This window comes from Corvus hawaiiensis, chromosome 16 (assembly GCF_020740725.1).
Source record: "Corvus hawaiiensis isolate bCorHaw1 chromosome 16, bCorHaw1.pri.cur, whole genome shotgun sequence".
NCBI classification, from domain to species: Eukaryota; Metazoa; Chordata; class Aves; order Passeriformes; family Corvidae; genus Corvus; species Corvus hawaiiensis.
In genome coordinates this window covers 11,369,915-11,384,619 of record NC_063228.1, presented here as the reverse complement: position 1 = coordinate 11,384,619, position 14,705 = coordinate 11,369,915, and the positions used below count along the sequence as shown (strand labels likewise).

General features: G+C 39.3%; 1 protein-coding gene across 1 annotated transcript in view; it reads right to left on the bottom strand.

Annotated features, from left to right (window-relative positions):
• Positions 1-1,280: 1,280 nt before the first annotated feature.
• The window catches only part of USP7 (ubiquitin specific peptidase 7), a 73,526-nt gene continuing 60,101 nt past the window's right edge, over positions 1,281-14,705 (bottom strand). Inside the window, exons 22-31 of the mRNA XM_048320775.1 lie at positions 14,464-14,617; positions 13,080-13,147; positions 11,924-12,032; positions 11,753-11,830; positions 11,299-11,399; positions 10,605-10,704; positions 9,637-9,756; positions 8,334-8,405; positions 7,319-7,409; positions 1,281-4,620 (exon numbers count right to left, since the gene is read on the bottom strand). Of these exons, the coding sequence (XP_048176732.1) occupies positions 4,514-4,620; positions 7,319-7,409; positions 8,334-8,405; positions 9,637-9,756; positions 10,605-10,704; positions 11,299-11,399; positions 11,753-11,830; positions 11,924-12,032; positions 13,080-13,147; positions 14,464-14,617 (1,000 nt within the window). The 3' untranslated portion in view covers positions 1,281-4,513. The remainder of the gene's footprint in view (positions 4,621-7,318; positions 7,410-8,333; positions 8,406-9,636; positions 9,757-10,604; positions 10,705-11,298; positions 11,400-11,752; positions 11,831-11,923; positions 12,033-13,079; positions 13,148-14,463; positions 14,618-14,705) is intronic.

Below are 14,705 nucleotides of genomic sequence, written 5' to 3'. Positions count from 1 at the left end.
CTGCGACACAGCGAGGGCAGGTCCTGGCTGTTGGACACTGTGGGGTTGAAGGCGGCCGTAGAAATCAGCTCCAGAAACGGCACTGCCCACCGACCCTGCCATCCTAAGCCAGCATCACAAACTGCCCCTACTGAGCTGATCCCACGGTTTAGATTGGACAAACTGCCCCTGCTGAGCTGATCCCATAGTTTAGTTAAGCTAGGCTGGCCATATGCACTGATTTTTGCTTCAACACGGAACTGCAGCCTTCAGACTATAGAAACCCCAGTCTTCAGACTGTGAAACGTGAAAAAACATAATCAATGTAAGTAAAAACTTAAACCACCATTTCCCTGGCCCTACATGAAACTCAGAGCCAGCACTCCCCAGCCCCCTCAACACCCAGGCCACTCCCAGAGCAGCTGCCCCAGCTTTCACTCCTCCGTACCAAGGTCAGTGACTCGCCCTCCTCTGGTCACCCAACCCACTGTGACCTAATGGAACAGAAACGCACAAGGATCGAAGGCAGCCACACAGATGGCAGCACAACAGGCTTTACCAATTCACACATTGTTTTAGGATGCTAAGATTTTTCTCCATTTTAAAATCTGGCTGTGAAACCACAAGATTTGCTGTTAATTAGTGGTAAATAACGCACCAAGTCAGTGACATTCATCAGGAAAGGTGCAAAACCCAAATCCACATGAATATGCACACAGCAAAGGAATTATATAAATATATGACTTGAGATGTGCAGGAGGTATTTAACACAAGTCGTTAGGACATTTTTACACCACTATTTACAGGTACAATAGTTTACACAAGTGTTTAATAAAAAATAAAGGCTTCCAGCCATAGCAAATTTAATTCCCTGCTGTGCTTGGTATACAGCTAACTTCAACATCACCTGGGACAGAAATTAAGTTGAATACAGATTTGGAGCTGGATTAGGACATATCACATGTGAACACTGCCCCCTTTTTCTGACCTCAAAGACCACGCAGGTTTAACAGCCAACAATAAATGAACACTCACTGCTCTCACATCAAACAGCGACACTCTGCACCTCAATACCAAAATGTTACAGGAAAAACAAAGGCTCAAAATGTGGAAGCTGACGTACAAGTCAGAATTTACCTTCTGGCCAGCACACCTTATATTACTAATGCCATTCCTGACACAATTTGGCTGAATTTTGCAAACTTCATCTACCTGATCTAACCAAAATCTCCCTGAGTTCTGAGCGACCCACAGGCTGTAACTCCCAATCCTCTCCAAAATGAAGGGCCAAGACACCAATGCAGTGTTTACCCTAGGCTATTTTATTTACAATATGTACAGTTCCTACAGAAAATGATTTCTCACAGAGGATATCAAACAGCAACCCCCCAGCGTGGCTCCGATGTGGGCGCTGCCGCCCGCAGCCAGCGCAGCGCCCACGGCCGGGCGGGTCCGAGCTCCAGAGGCCGGGCGGGGACGCTGGCTCGGGAATGCTGGCTCGGGAATGCTGGCACGGAGCTCCGGAGGGCAGCAGCTGAGGTAGATCCGGGATGCGGGAGGCACTCGCTCTGCTAGTCCTGCGGGAAGGCCACGGCCGGGCCCTGGCGCGTCCTGCGGCAGCACTGCCTGGTCGGGGTCGCTATGCCAGCCTGGGCGGCTGAAGGGGGCTGGGGCTGGCTGTCACTCTCTAGGCAGCAACTATGTCACTGGTGTGATCTGCTCAGATTTCACAGAATGCTTTGGACTCCTTTAGGATAAAAGGCACTATATAAATCTACAGGAACAACGCTCGCTATTTTCGTAGGGAGAATTCGGATGGGCTGTTAACAACATGTTGCTCTGATGCTGCGTACCATGAAATTACATCCTTATTGCTTAACACTTATATTACCATTACCTTAATTTAATGCATTCACTGTCTATTATCCAGATAACTCCAAAATCTGAATAAAGAAATGAAATTCATGGCAGTTTTGAAGACTGTATTCTTGTAAATTTTTTTAAATGAACTAAACAAACATACTGCACCTGAGAAACCCTCCTGTCCTCCTCTTCTCTTCATAGGTGTATTTCCATATTTGAACAACAAGTTAACTTGTGCTCCAAAAAATTTTTTTTCAGAAAATCCTTCAGTCATTGAAAACTGCATATGGAATGCCCCAAAGTATGGACTTCACCAAACTAGTGTGGGAATAGCACAAATACTGAAGCACATAAAATCCAGTCATCTAAAAACCAAAAGGCACCCAAAATCTGTTAGCGGCTTTTTCTTCTGAAATAGGAAGGATTGTGTTTCTTAAGATAGTCCCTAAAAGCTGCCAACATTCCATAAATTAATGTGAAAACTTAGTGACATTCAGATACAAGCTCAATTTTATATCAGTCTAAACAACACTATATATAATTAGGGCTTACTACTGCTGACCAGAGCCTCTTATTTCACAGAACAGCTCGGAAACAAATCCTGGTATTTACTGAAAGCCTGTAGAGACAATCCAAGTACCAGTAAAAACACCACTGGGATGGTGCAATTCTCATCAGCTTGAGGGAAATTTGAAGCAAAGGAAAGCTTTCTCCACTTAGGGCGTGCCAGTTAAGCACTTCCCTCTATCGCTAACCTACACACTCAGACAACAAAAAAAAAAGTAAACTAGTCTGCCTTGACTGGAAATAAGAGACAGTTTAAAGCACTGCAAGATACAAACTAAAAAGAGAATCAAACATACCTAGAACTTGCACCTTCTGTTTTGGTTATGAATACAAGGAACACACTAGGGAGGGAATCTATTTACTCTATGAAGAGACCTTACCTTTAGAGACTCCAGATTTCACTTTACACCATTTATAGCAATAGACTTGAGAATCTGGACCACAAAATTTTGTACAGGCAGGAAGAGTCCAGTCTACCACAAAGACTCTACTACAAGCTTTACAAACAAACTAGTAAAATAATTTTTCCATTTGTCTTTTTTGTACATGGCTCCTTCCTGGAAAACCTTTTATTTGTTAAGTTCAAATGTTACTAGTTAGGACATAAAAAAACCAAAAACCCAAAAAAAACTCCAAACCCCAAAACTATTAAACAGAAAACCCCACAAAGTTTCCCCAAAACAACGAATGAGGATTATACAATTGTCAACACTTAAGGAAAAAAACCCACACCTTTAGCAAAATCTCATGAATGAAAATGTTTCTCAAAACTCTATTTCCAAGGAGAGGAGAAATCTTCTTCAATGTCCATGTCATCACTCATCAAAAAAAATTTTATAGAAAATTTTATTCAACATACAACATTTTCCAGCAAAAAAAGGCAATATACAGGAAGAGGAGTTGTACACTGCGGCTACAGAAACAAAATAAAATACTGGAAAAGAATGTAAAATTAAGTGTGAATTGCTGATTCTATCTTTACTGCACTCAAAACTAGACACGCGGCTGGCATTAGCTCCAAAGAAAAGGAAGCAGTCTGGGGACTGAAATAAAACTACACACAATGAATATCAACATCAGTGAAATTCACTTGCAGACTCACTCAATAAAATTAACCTCCAAGTGTTAAATTGTACATGTTCATTCATTAAATATACAATTTCTTTTTTCGTTTTTTTTCTTCTTTTTTCGTTTTTTTTTCCTCCTTTTTTATACAAAGTCAACAGCTTACTAAACACTAGTGAGCATGCCCTCTGTGCTAAAAGGCTAGTTCTTGTGTTTTCCCCATCTCTTCCCATGGTAACTAAATTAATGATATTTATAATCTTTTCACTTGCTTTTGCCAACTTTTGAGTGTCATTCTATTTGCCAGAAGATGGCATAATCAATCGCAATGGTATTTCTCAATGGTTGGAAATTTAATAAAAAGACCCAAATATCTCATTTTAGGACTCGGGGCATCCACTTGGTAAAACGGGATGCAAAGTATTGACTAAATTAAATGAAAACTAGTTTATTAAAAAAGATTCTATGAAGCTGGAGGAGACAAAAATCCCGAATAAGTGCCAACAATGTACACAATGAAGTAGAGATTGCTATTTATTGATGATGTGAGTTTTTCTTTTGCATTTACAAATGCACAAAAATGTCATTTAAAGTATAACTGAAGGAAATAAATCTGATGTGAGTCTAAACATAAGATTTACTAGCTGCAGTGATGGTGAACACCACACAGGAAGGGCAGCCAGTCAGCTTATGCCATCTATAAACGTACTACAGACAAATAATTTTGCCAATGTCAACTGTTCTACTAAACTCTTCCCTCATTATGCTGACAATTGCCTTGCATTACGTTTACCATAAAATAACTCTCATTGGCATCCAAGCTTTTATAAAAACACCTTCATTTTGCTCAAAAAGGGCAGTCAATAGATACAGAGAAGCCAAACTGAACAGCCTCAACAAAATAAAATTAACATCAGCAGCAAATCCTCTTGCTGAAGACTTCAGATATAGTGCACGTGTACCAAAGTTCTACAGTTGTTAAAAAGGTGCACACACACACTTATTTTTGTCCCTTGCCTTGACAATCTGGTTAAGTAAGTCAGTTATGGATTTTAATAGCTTTTTCAAGGTAAGTGTAGCGACTTCTCTTTGGGGCTTTATTGAAATGGTCAAGCCCTAGCCATGGCCTTGGATGAGACATGTTGCCTAGAAAAGAAAAGAGAAAAAAAAATAATGAAGTTTTAAGACTAAATTGGAAAAATGTTTCCATTACACAACCTACTCCTGTGTGCCCTGTCCACAGCTTGCTGAGAATCACAGGGGAAGGCAGAGGAGTGCAGAGCAGCCCCATAGCCAGCAGGGCAGGGCTTTCCTTCCAACAGCACATTCTGCAGCTCTTTCTGCATCAGGTACCTGGTTTTTCTCTTCTTCAGTTTCCTACAGGAGTTTACAGCAGTGAAGGGTGTGCTAAAGCAGGAAAACTGCTGTTTTGTGGCCAGAGGCACATCAGAGTACCAGCTTTCACCAGAGTGCTGAGCCGGTTTCAAACAGGGGGGAATCTGCCATCGAAACATGACAACCTACAGTACCTGCCATAATCTCTGCTATTCCTATCATCTGGTTTAACTGGGAATATCTGTTAAATTAATGTAAAATGCAAATAATGCTAATTAAGAAATCATGAAACTGACTCTCCTCTTTATTTTCCAAGAAAAAAAAAAAAACCCCTAGTCATTCAGATTGCAAAGAAAACATGCAGATTTTTTCACTTGTTCAACCCAATATTATTTATTTTACTGCTAGTTTTCATGATAAACCACAGTCCGCATACTTCTTGCAAAAGGGAGAAATTCTCTTTTAAGACGTCCTCAATGCAGTGCATCAAATGTTCTTTGAAGTGCAATGATAAAGGCAGAAACTAAAGAGGCCCCCAGCAAGGAACACACATTCTACATTCAAAGCCATCAACTGCAACCACTAAAGCATAAAACACGTGACCTTGTTGGTTGCCTGCACCTGCATTTTGTGATATATTTTCTTGAATTTTTTTTTTGTTTGTTTGACATAATGGTCAATGTCGAATTAAAAGAGAACTGCCAATCTTAGTGGGAGAATGTGAATGTTTTTGAAGGAAGAAATTAGGTCCTACATGGTTGGTGCCAGCACAGTCATGGCTATAGTTAGTGTACCTTAGCAAAAGCAAAGGGACACTGTTGACGTCAGCTATGCCAACCAAACTGGGGAATGCCACAGCTTTGTTTCCATCACTCCAGTGTGTGTTAAAATTTGGTATTTGTAGAAATTAATTATATCAAAGCACATTCTATCAAAGCGGTGAATTCTATGAACTCTCAAATTAGAACATTTTGCTCTCACATTCCCTACAGTTCCTACAAACAGTTCAAGTTCTCCCTTTTCCACATTCTGACATGCTCTGTGCTTTTGACCTGGTTACCTGGTTAGTTTTTCAAGCTGTTTTGGCACCACTGGCTCTGCCTTGCTCACCAAGTCCAACAGTTCATTCCAGACTATTGCCTTTCCCTCCCTGACCCAAGAGGGATGACTCTCAGAATAAAATCAGGACTCTGCTCTGACCACAAAAGAGAGAGTTTATCTGCCTGTGGAGAAATGTCCACCTCCAAGCTGACCATCTGGAGACCCTTCCCAAGTAGTGCATGAAGAGGTCCTGCAGTGACACACTCCTGGGCTCTCAGGTGACTTGTGCAGCTGCAGGCACTCACAGCTCTGGCAAGCCACGAGCCATGGACCTGCCTGTGCTACATACACAAAAGCTGTGTTTGCTAGGCTCCTGCAAGGTACCCAGCAAGAGCACAGGTCTAACTGTTCTCTGCAGGTTTTGAAATAAATGGACAGCTACAGGATTTCTTTACAATTGTTACATAAATCCAGAGCACAGCTGGGAAAAATTGGAGAAAACTCGACCCTAGCAGAACCTACCAATAAAAACCAGAATTCCTAATTGTCAGAAAAACAGAACTGCAGAGAGCCAGTGCCACTCACAGAGAGAACAATCAGCTAAGCTGGAAGAAGAAACCCCAATGAATTCAAGGGTTTCAATGGATCCCTGACTGCAGATCCAAAGGTGCCATTCCCAAACAGAACTCCCAGAAAAGAAGAGAATTGGATTTAGAAGCACTGGTGCAGGTTGCCCAGAGAAGCTGTGGCTGCCCCATGCCTGGAAGTGTCCAAGGCCAGGTTTGATGGGGCCCTGAGCAATGGGTCTAGTGTGTGGCATGTCCCTGCCCACGGCAGGAGGGTGGAATGGGATGGTCTTTAAGGCCTAAACCATTCTATGACTATGAAAACACTCCAGTCGTGGAACTCCTGAAGGACTAACCTGGTTTCTCCCATGTGTAAATGTCTAAGAAAATAGAGGTTTAAATATCAGTCAAGTTAACAAGCTGGCAGCCTATCCAGAGACAAATTTAGAATGGAGCCACATTTGTACCTTGGTGAATCATCTCTTGTGAAAAAAAAAAAATCTAACAGCATCTTATTGAGATATTTAATGTTCTTGCTAGAATCTTCAGATTCATCGAGGAGATCGAGAATGAACAAGAATTGTCTTTCCATGAGAACCAAACATGCAAGGGAGTAGATGGACAATAAAGGTAAGGTGAAACTGATGCTGGACCCATTTGGTCATTCAAATGCAATCTTTTAACTCAAAAGGAAACAGATTATTTATCTATATGCCTATAAAATACATACTCTGGAACTAACACATACATGTAACACTGCTCAGTGTGCTCAGTCACTACATCTAACGTATGTCATGTAAAAAGAACAAACTTCCTGCATCCTGAGTTAAGGATAAACAAGTAACAACTGGCAGAGCAACTTCAGCAGGCCAAAAGAATAGTGAGGTTGTCTAACAACTTACCAGGTTGGGACTCAAAATCTTTCAAGTTCACTTCATACTCATCTTCGTTGAGATACTGGTGTCGGCCCATCATTACAATGGCAAATTTAAACTATGAAAAGAAAAAAAAAAAACACAAAAACCAAGTGGTAGGATACAACATTAAAAAAATTTTAAAAAAAGTCCTCAAGCCTAAGTTCCCAGTCTAACTTGCAGCTGGTTATAAGTAGTACTCTTCAGGGGCTGAAAAAGGCCAAACCTGTTTAAAACCCTCACCAACAACCTGGATAATGGGACAAAATAAATGCTTGGGAAATCATGGACCCACATCCTGGAATACTGCGTCCAGGTTCAGGCCCTCCAGGGAAAAAAGACCGGGCAACAAACTGCAGCAAGTGCAGCAACAGTCCAGTGAGACCATGAGAGGACTGGGGGGGAAGCTGGTGTACAGGAACCTCTGGGAAATGGGTTTTGGTTAGCCCAGGGAACAAAAGGCTGACAGGGCATCTACAGCTTTCCACCACCTGAAGGATGGTGCACAGGAGCAGACTCTTCTCAAAAAACTGCACAGAGGTGACCTCCACAAGTTGCAAAATGAAACATTCTGATTACATGCAAGAAAAGAAAAGCCTTCACAATCATAGTGGAAATACTCTAAAACAGTGTCCAGAACAGGGCAGAATTCTCACCCGTGGGAGTTTAAAAATTGCAACTAAAAAACCCAGCACAGCCTGACTGAGTCACGTTCTGCTCTGAGCAGGAATGTGAAGGGGGGATGGCTCCTAAAGGTCCCACACCAGCTACATTTTTCTGGGTTACTTTAATGTTTCACCAAGTATCTCTCTTGGTGCAATACAGAAATACTGATCCTACTCATCCTACCTAATTAGTCCTAGAAAAAGCATTATTTCAGTCAGGAAGCTGCTCTATCACACAAAATCTACACTTATCCCAAGTCTGTGCTATTCCAACTTATTAAAATAAACTCACTTAGGGTTTACAGTCAGCAATAAAAACTCTCCCAAATTGAAATTACCTTTTCAAATTCTTTTTCTTGTATGTCCAGCATTGTCTGAATCCGCTTCATAACCTCTCTGAAGTGTTCACCCTAGTAATTACAACAAGATTTTTAATGTCAAAAAAATCTAGGAAAAAAAAGGGAAGCTGTTAGTATTTCCTGCTTTAAACTTCATTGAAAAACACTGCCTCAATCTCTCAAAAATTACACAAGTGTCAACATCATTCTCTACGATATGGAGTAACAGCAGGCAACTTGCTCTAAATTCAGGAACTTTAGAAGTCTTATTGATTCACCATTATGCAAACTGCCCCATAAATTGGCCAGGCACTGCCACTGATATGTGCAAGTCAGGTTAAAGTTAAGCAGCAAAGTTAGAAAATTAGCAGCAAAATAGAAATTTGGAAAAAAACCCCATATTCTGCTCCCTGTCTATGTAAACTGCCCAAAAAAGTGACAAATACCATCAACTTAAAGATGAATAATATACATTAACTGTCACAACAAGGAAATGCAGAACAAATATTTTCCACCAAAAATCACAGGCTTTACTCTTTGATCGAAAGTATGAAAATTAGTAAAATTCTAATTTTAGAGCTTTAGAAGCAGAGAGAGATGGGCATATTTCTCATTCCCATATTTTTAAAAGTAGCTAATTTTCACACAAGGTAACATACATCAACCAGAAAAAGTTTAGAAGCAAATGGCTAGCTGCTCCCAGAAATACACTTTGACATTAAGAGAATCAGGGTGACATTCAGCTGGAGCAGCACCACAGAAAAACTTGAGAATTTAAATTAAGCTTTCAAAATTAGCTTTTGTTCTTGTACTAACTTTCAGCCCTAGAAGATAAAGCACATCAAATTACAGAAGGGATGAAATGCAAAGTCATCTCAGAAAGTGCTGGAGAAAGCAAACCCATTTTCCATAATCACGTCTCAGTGAGAGCAACCATGGCTGGGCCACTTTTGCCAACAACTCTGCACTGCAGTTACTCAAGCACTATTAGAAATGGGGTTCTGGGTTTGTTGGGGGATTCTGCAGGGTCAGGGGAAGGGGGTAGTACTGATTTGACAGCTGATGCGAAATGCCTGCTTTCTAGGTATTGCACAGGCTCACTGAAACACTGAACAATGCAGATATGCAAAAGGAACTGAGCTGGGAAGTGATTTAACCATAAAAAGGCACAGATGGGGCACAACCTTTGATACAAGAGCTGTATTTTCCTACACACTTCTTACACTAATGCATTTCTTTGACAGTACTAAAGAAAACATCATCAGTATAATCCCACAGAGAGAAAAAGGGAGGCATACTGCACCTGGTGTATCCTCAGCAAGAATGGAATTCCAAATGTCCCGAAAACCTCTTTGTGGAAATGTGCCACTGTGATTAGCATCTCATTTTCTTTATCTATATCTACCTGGTCCAGAGGAATTTCCTAGATCCAGACAGAGAATTGTGACTCCAATCAGCTAAACTTCCACAAAAAGAAACTAAAGCTTTTAAGTTATTTTTCCAGTTATTAAGAAACTGAAAGCATTACTGATGTACTGTTACTGATCTAAAACAATTCCATTCAAAAACATTTAGAAGAGCCATGTCTGACAGAGTCTTTTACCAGAGTCCCTCATCCCTGGCATGACAGCACTTCAGTTTTCCCTACTCAGGAAACACTCTCCTGGCTTCCCTGAATGGCTTTTTTGACAAGAAATAATATATCAGTGCAGAACTAGCTGACTGTAACACAGCCCTCTCGTCAGCTCCTCATTACAGTTTACACTAGAAACTTTTTTTTGGATTTCTGATCTTTGAGGCAAGTTAGCAGATCTGAACAAGATGTTTAGGGGAAAAAAAAAAATCACACAGTAAGTATCAAATTTGCCTTAAGAACCTCAAATGTAACAGAAAAGGAAACAAAGCCTTCTAGAATATAAGGGTACAAAAGGGGGTTCTAAGGATAAACATTTCTACCATGAACTCTCAAACAAACCTTGGAATTATTGCTAAGACATTAAATGTCCTATGGACAGGCACTTGCAAAGTCTTCATGTATTGTTATAAAAAACATACATAAAAATGAAAGAATGAAACCATTATAGGGAAGCAGATGGAACAAGTGACGATTTTCTTAAAAGCATTATCTTTAAAAATACATGTAATATTATCATGCAATCTTAGTACAAACATCACAGTACTTGAAAATCAACATCCAGAAAATTACCACTTGAGAGGGTTTCTTCTCTCAAAGTTAAGTTTTAAAGCTGTTTAAAGACAAGCACAATTTACCTCTATTCGAAACGTTCGACTTGTTGCAGGTGACAAACACTCTAACAGCTCATCCTCCTGATGGACACCGATTATTTTGTAACTTACGATTTCTAGCAGCCTTAAAGATAAGCAGGAAAAGCATTTTAAAGAAGTGAACTAAAAAAAAAAAATAATCGATGCAACATGTCTTTCTCAAACCGTGAGACAGATTAGTGTGGAATGTAAACTGATGCTGCTATTGTATTTGTAAAATTTTAAATTCAATCTTTAGTAAAAATTAAGCAGTAAAGCCACAAGAGGTTACACTATTTCTGGCTCATGACAAAAAGCCAGGATGTGCCATTACAAAATAGAGGTTTCTAGTGGAGATTATTTTATATATCCTCTTTAAATGACCTCACTTTTAACTCCTGTAACTCCTGAGAAGCGAATAGCATGAAATTCTTTGATTTTAAACAATTATTAAGTTGTGACTAACAAATGCAATTGATGAAACTCAAGGATGTAACTTTATTAAATACAAAATAAATAACGGTGTAAAAACCTATATTTATAGTTAAGAACTCTTAACAGTGGGAATCTAGAAGCTTTTAACACAATATTACATTTAATCTGTTAATAATGGTTTTTACAGTATTTTAAATTCTACAGATACTTTGCAGCATAAAATTTACATGATCACATAGAAGACATCATAGTCATGCAGCTTTACCTTAATTTCCCTGAACCTTTTTCAGAGAGTTCTACAACTTTTTTACATTCTTCTAACAGGTCCCGCACACACCCATGCTTATCTGGATATACTGTTATTTCCTGTGGGATTTGAAACACAAAAATCATTAGAGAATCTGAAAATGTAAACAACCACGTGACAGCACAGAACACATGAGATTGTTGTCCTTAAACACTCATCTTGAAAAGATAACTAAAGTCAACACCTACGTTATCTTCAAAACTTTTGTTAACAGATCTAATTTTCTCTTACATTTTTTCTCTTACATGGTCTTTAGGTGTTTTTTGCTGTTGTTAGATTTTTTTTTTTTTTTACATTATGCATAACCTTGTTCTAATTTTGTGTTACTCAGGGGTAGAGTGTGTGACCCATAACCACAGTCATACCAGCTCTGACACAGGAATGACAGCAAGTGTGTAATGGCTTCACTCACCTCTTCCCTAAACTGGCTATTTAGCCATATGCATTTAAAACTTCTTCTGTTTTCAAAATCAGTTATCTTCATTTTGAGCTTAAGAAAGAAAAGAAAACCTCTTTAGGCATACTTTGAATAGGGCAGAATTATTTTTTACAGCTCATCCCAATAAAAGGAACAGACTCTTACCTGTTGATAGTAGAGTTTTTTTGGTTGCCTAGGCTTGAAGAACTGCAGAAGATCTCTTAAAGTACCTTCATAATTGTGTCTAAGAGGATTACCAGGACCATCTCTATAACTACAGGAGGAAAGAGAACATGTTTTTGAAATCCATCTCTTCAAACTCATCACTGCTCAGTAAATTGAAGCACCAAGAACATTTTTATTACTGTCTTTCAGTTTCACATAATTGCTAACACAGCCTAAGCAGCACAACACACAGAACTTTAGTGATTTTTAAACACAGCTGGGCTGTGGGAACAGAAAACTATTCAGGGTGTGTATTAACTCTCCTTTACAAGCTCACTGTCAGTGCTGCAGGCTGGCAGACCTACATTCCTCTGAAATTACTGGCATAGCAGCACATGCTTTAGATTGTGAAAGGTTAATTTGTGGAGCCATATGACACAACAAATTCCACAGTGGCCACAGCACTGGAAACTACAAATTGCTACTCAAATTCTCACTGATGATGAAGGGCAATAGCCTCAGGTAACTAAAGAGCATCTACATTTCCATGTATACAGAAAGATGTAAGTTTGGTGTGTGCATTATTCCTGCAGCACATACACAGAGCTGTAATACACTACTTTCTGCTATAGTTTTATGTAGATTCAAATCTAGTTTTACACAAACATGCATAAAACCACCACTTGAACCAGAAATATCCCTTTGAGCACCTGTGAACTTGTTAGATTGTCATCATCTTCATAAAACTTCATTTGCAAACTTTGAGGGAGGAGGGGGAAATTCAGTGAAGTAACTCCTGAATTTAAACTTGTAAAATCAGCAAAAATCAGCTTTTATGTGCGCTTGTTTTTGCTCTCCTCCATTCTAGAAATCTGCATTCACTGAAACAGCACTTGCATTAGCTTAGCAATTTATCCCACAGCATCAGGCTTTGACGTAATTAATGATTTTTAAAATGACATTTACTAGAACTCTTCTAAAACATGCAATTCTTTGAGGCTCTAGAGACAGTCATTGCAATACTTCAACTGTCAAAGCAACCTGCTGTGCTTGCCAGAAAGGTAACATCTTACTGGTAGAGAATTAGTTAACAACCTGGCAAAGGCTTATTTTTGAGGAACAGCTTAGACACAGAATACTAAGGAATTCATCTTACCCTTGGGACTTGAAAAACTGTAACAACATTGGATCCGTGTTAAGTCTCTGAGCGACTGTCTTTGCAACCTGAAAATAAATTTTTGGTAAGTTCTGAATTGTTTCACACAGTTATGACATTGCTCTACAATCATACAGTCATTCATTCCATGACAAGAACATTATGCTACTGAAAGTCGGAGAGAACCCACTATGCCTACCTCCCAAAGGCTAAATAAACTAGTATTGTTAGCTTCTGAACAGTGGACACAGAGTAAGATATACTAAGAAAAGAAAATGAGGAAATTGTTTTATTACAGTAAGTTACTGTCTCCAAAAGGCTACTAAATCCACAACAATAGCTGCATTCTTCTTTTGCTTGTTTTTGTTGTTTAGTTGCTTTTTGCTGTTTTTTGGGTTTTTTTAAATCATAGTATTAGGGAAATAAGTAAGACTTACTCTTTGAAGATTCCCCCTCCTTTAATCCCCTCCAAGCAAGTTAGCTTGCTGAGTAATAACACCACATTATTCCAATGAGTACATTTCCCATCACTACCTCACAAAGGCAGGGGCATTCTGGTTTTGCCTGACCAAGAAACCTCAACCTATACAGACCTTACACCTCAAGTGAAAAGAAAGTAGGAGAGAGCAACTAGCCTAAAAACAGATGATGAGAACAGGACAGCAAAACTCATCCCTGACTTTCCCTGTGTATGCAGGTGCTCAAAGTTTCTGCCTTTGGGGACAGAAAATAAAACTGTCTGGTTTTAAGCAGGTTTTTTTTTTTTTTTGACATTGACAAAAGCAACTGCAGGAGAACTGCAGGCAGTCAAATCTACTCAAGCTCTTAATGGATCAGACCAACTTTATTTCAATTTTTTTCTTATGTTTCCATGTCCAGTTTTCCTCATCTGAACACCCCAACCCATCTATTATCAACACAACAGGTTTGATCTGTTAGTCACTGAGCACTAAACTGCACCGTGTGAAGAAAGCAATACAGCTTGGTCTACAAAATAAATATTGTTGTTGATATTACAAGCACAGAACAGGTATCACTAGAATCCACAGGTATTTTCCTTTTAACGGCCAAATAAGTTGAGCAAGTTTTACATGTCACTTTGAAAGCAAAAGCGTAATTTCATGAGAATATAATTTCCCTGACAGAGCAGAATGGCCTACCAAGAAAGAATTTATTATCAAATAAGTCATTATTAATAAAACTGGGGGGTTTATAGTATTTTCTTCTCACAAGCCTTAGTGGCTTCCTTCAATTTTTCATTAACTCCGTGGAAAAAATGTACATGGACAGTTTTAGAATTTTTAGAAAAGTATGTATAATGCATTTGTGAACTACTGCAAGTTACTTTCAGAACAAGGAAACAAAAGAGAAATAGGACACATGCCTGAAAGTAATTCATCCTATTGGATAAAGTAACAACAAAGCCTGGGTCATTGGGGATGGTTTTATCACAGAAAATGACATCCACACGGTGATAGAGGTCCCGGAAGTATTCCTTAGCTGTTGGGAGCTCGCTGTTATCATTTTCTGGGTCATCCCTACAAGAGCAAACAAATGATGATACCATTACACATCACACTGTTACACACACAGGCAGTTTGGGCTTTTAAAAACACGTTCTACAGT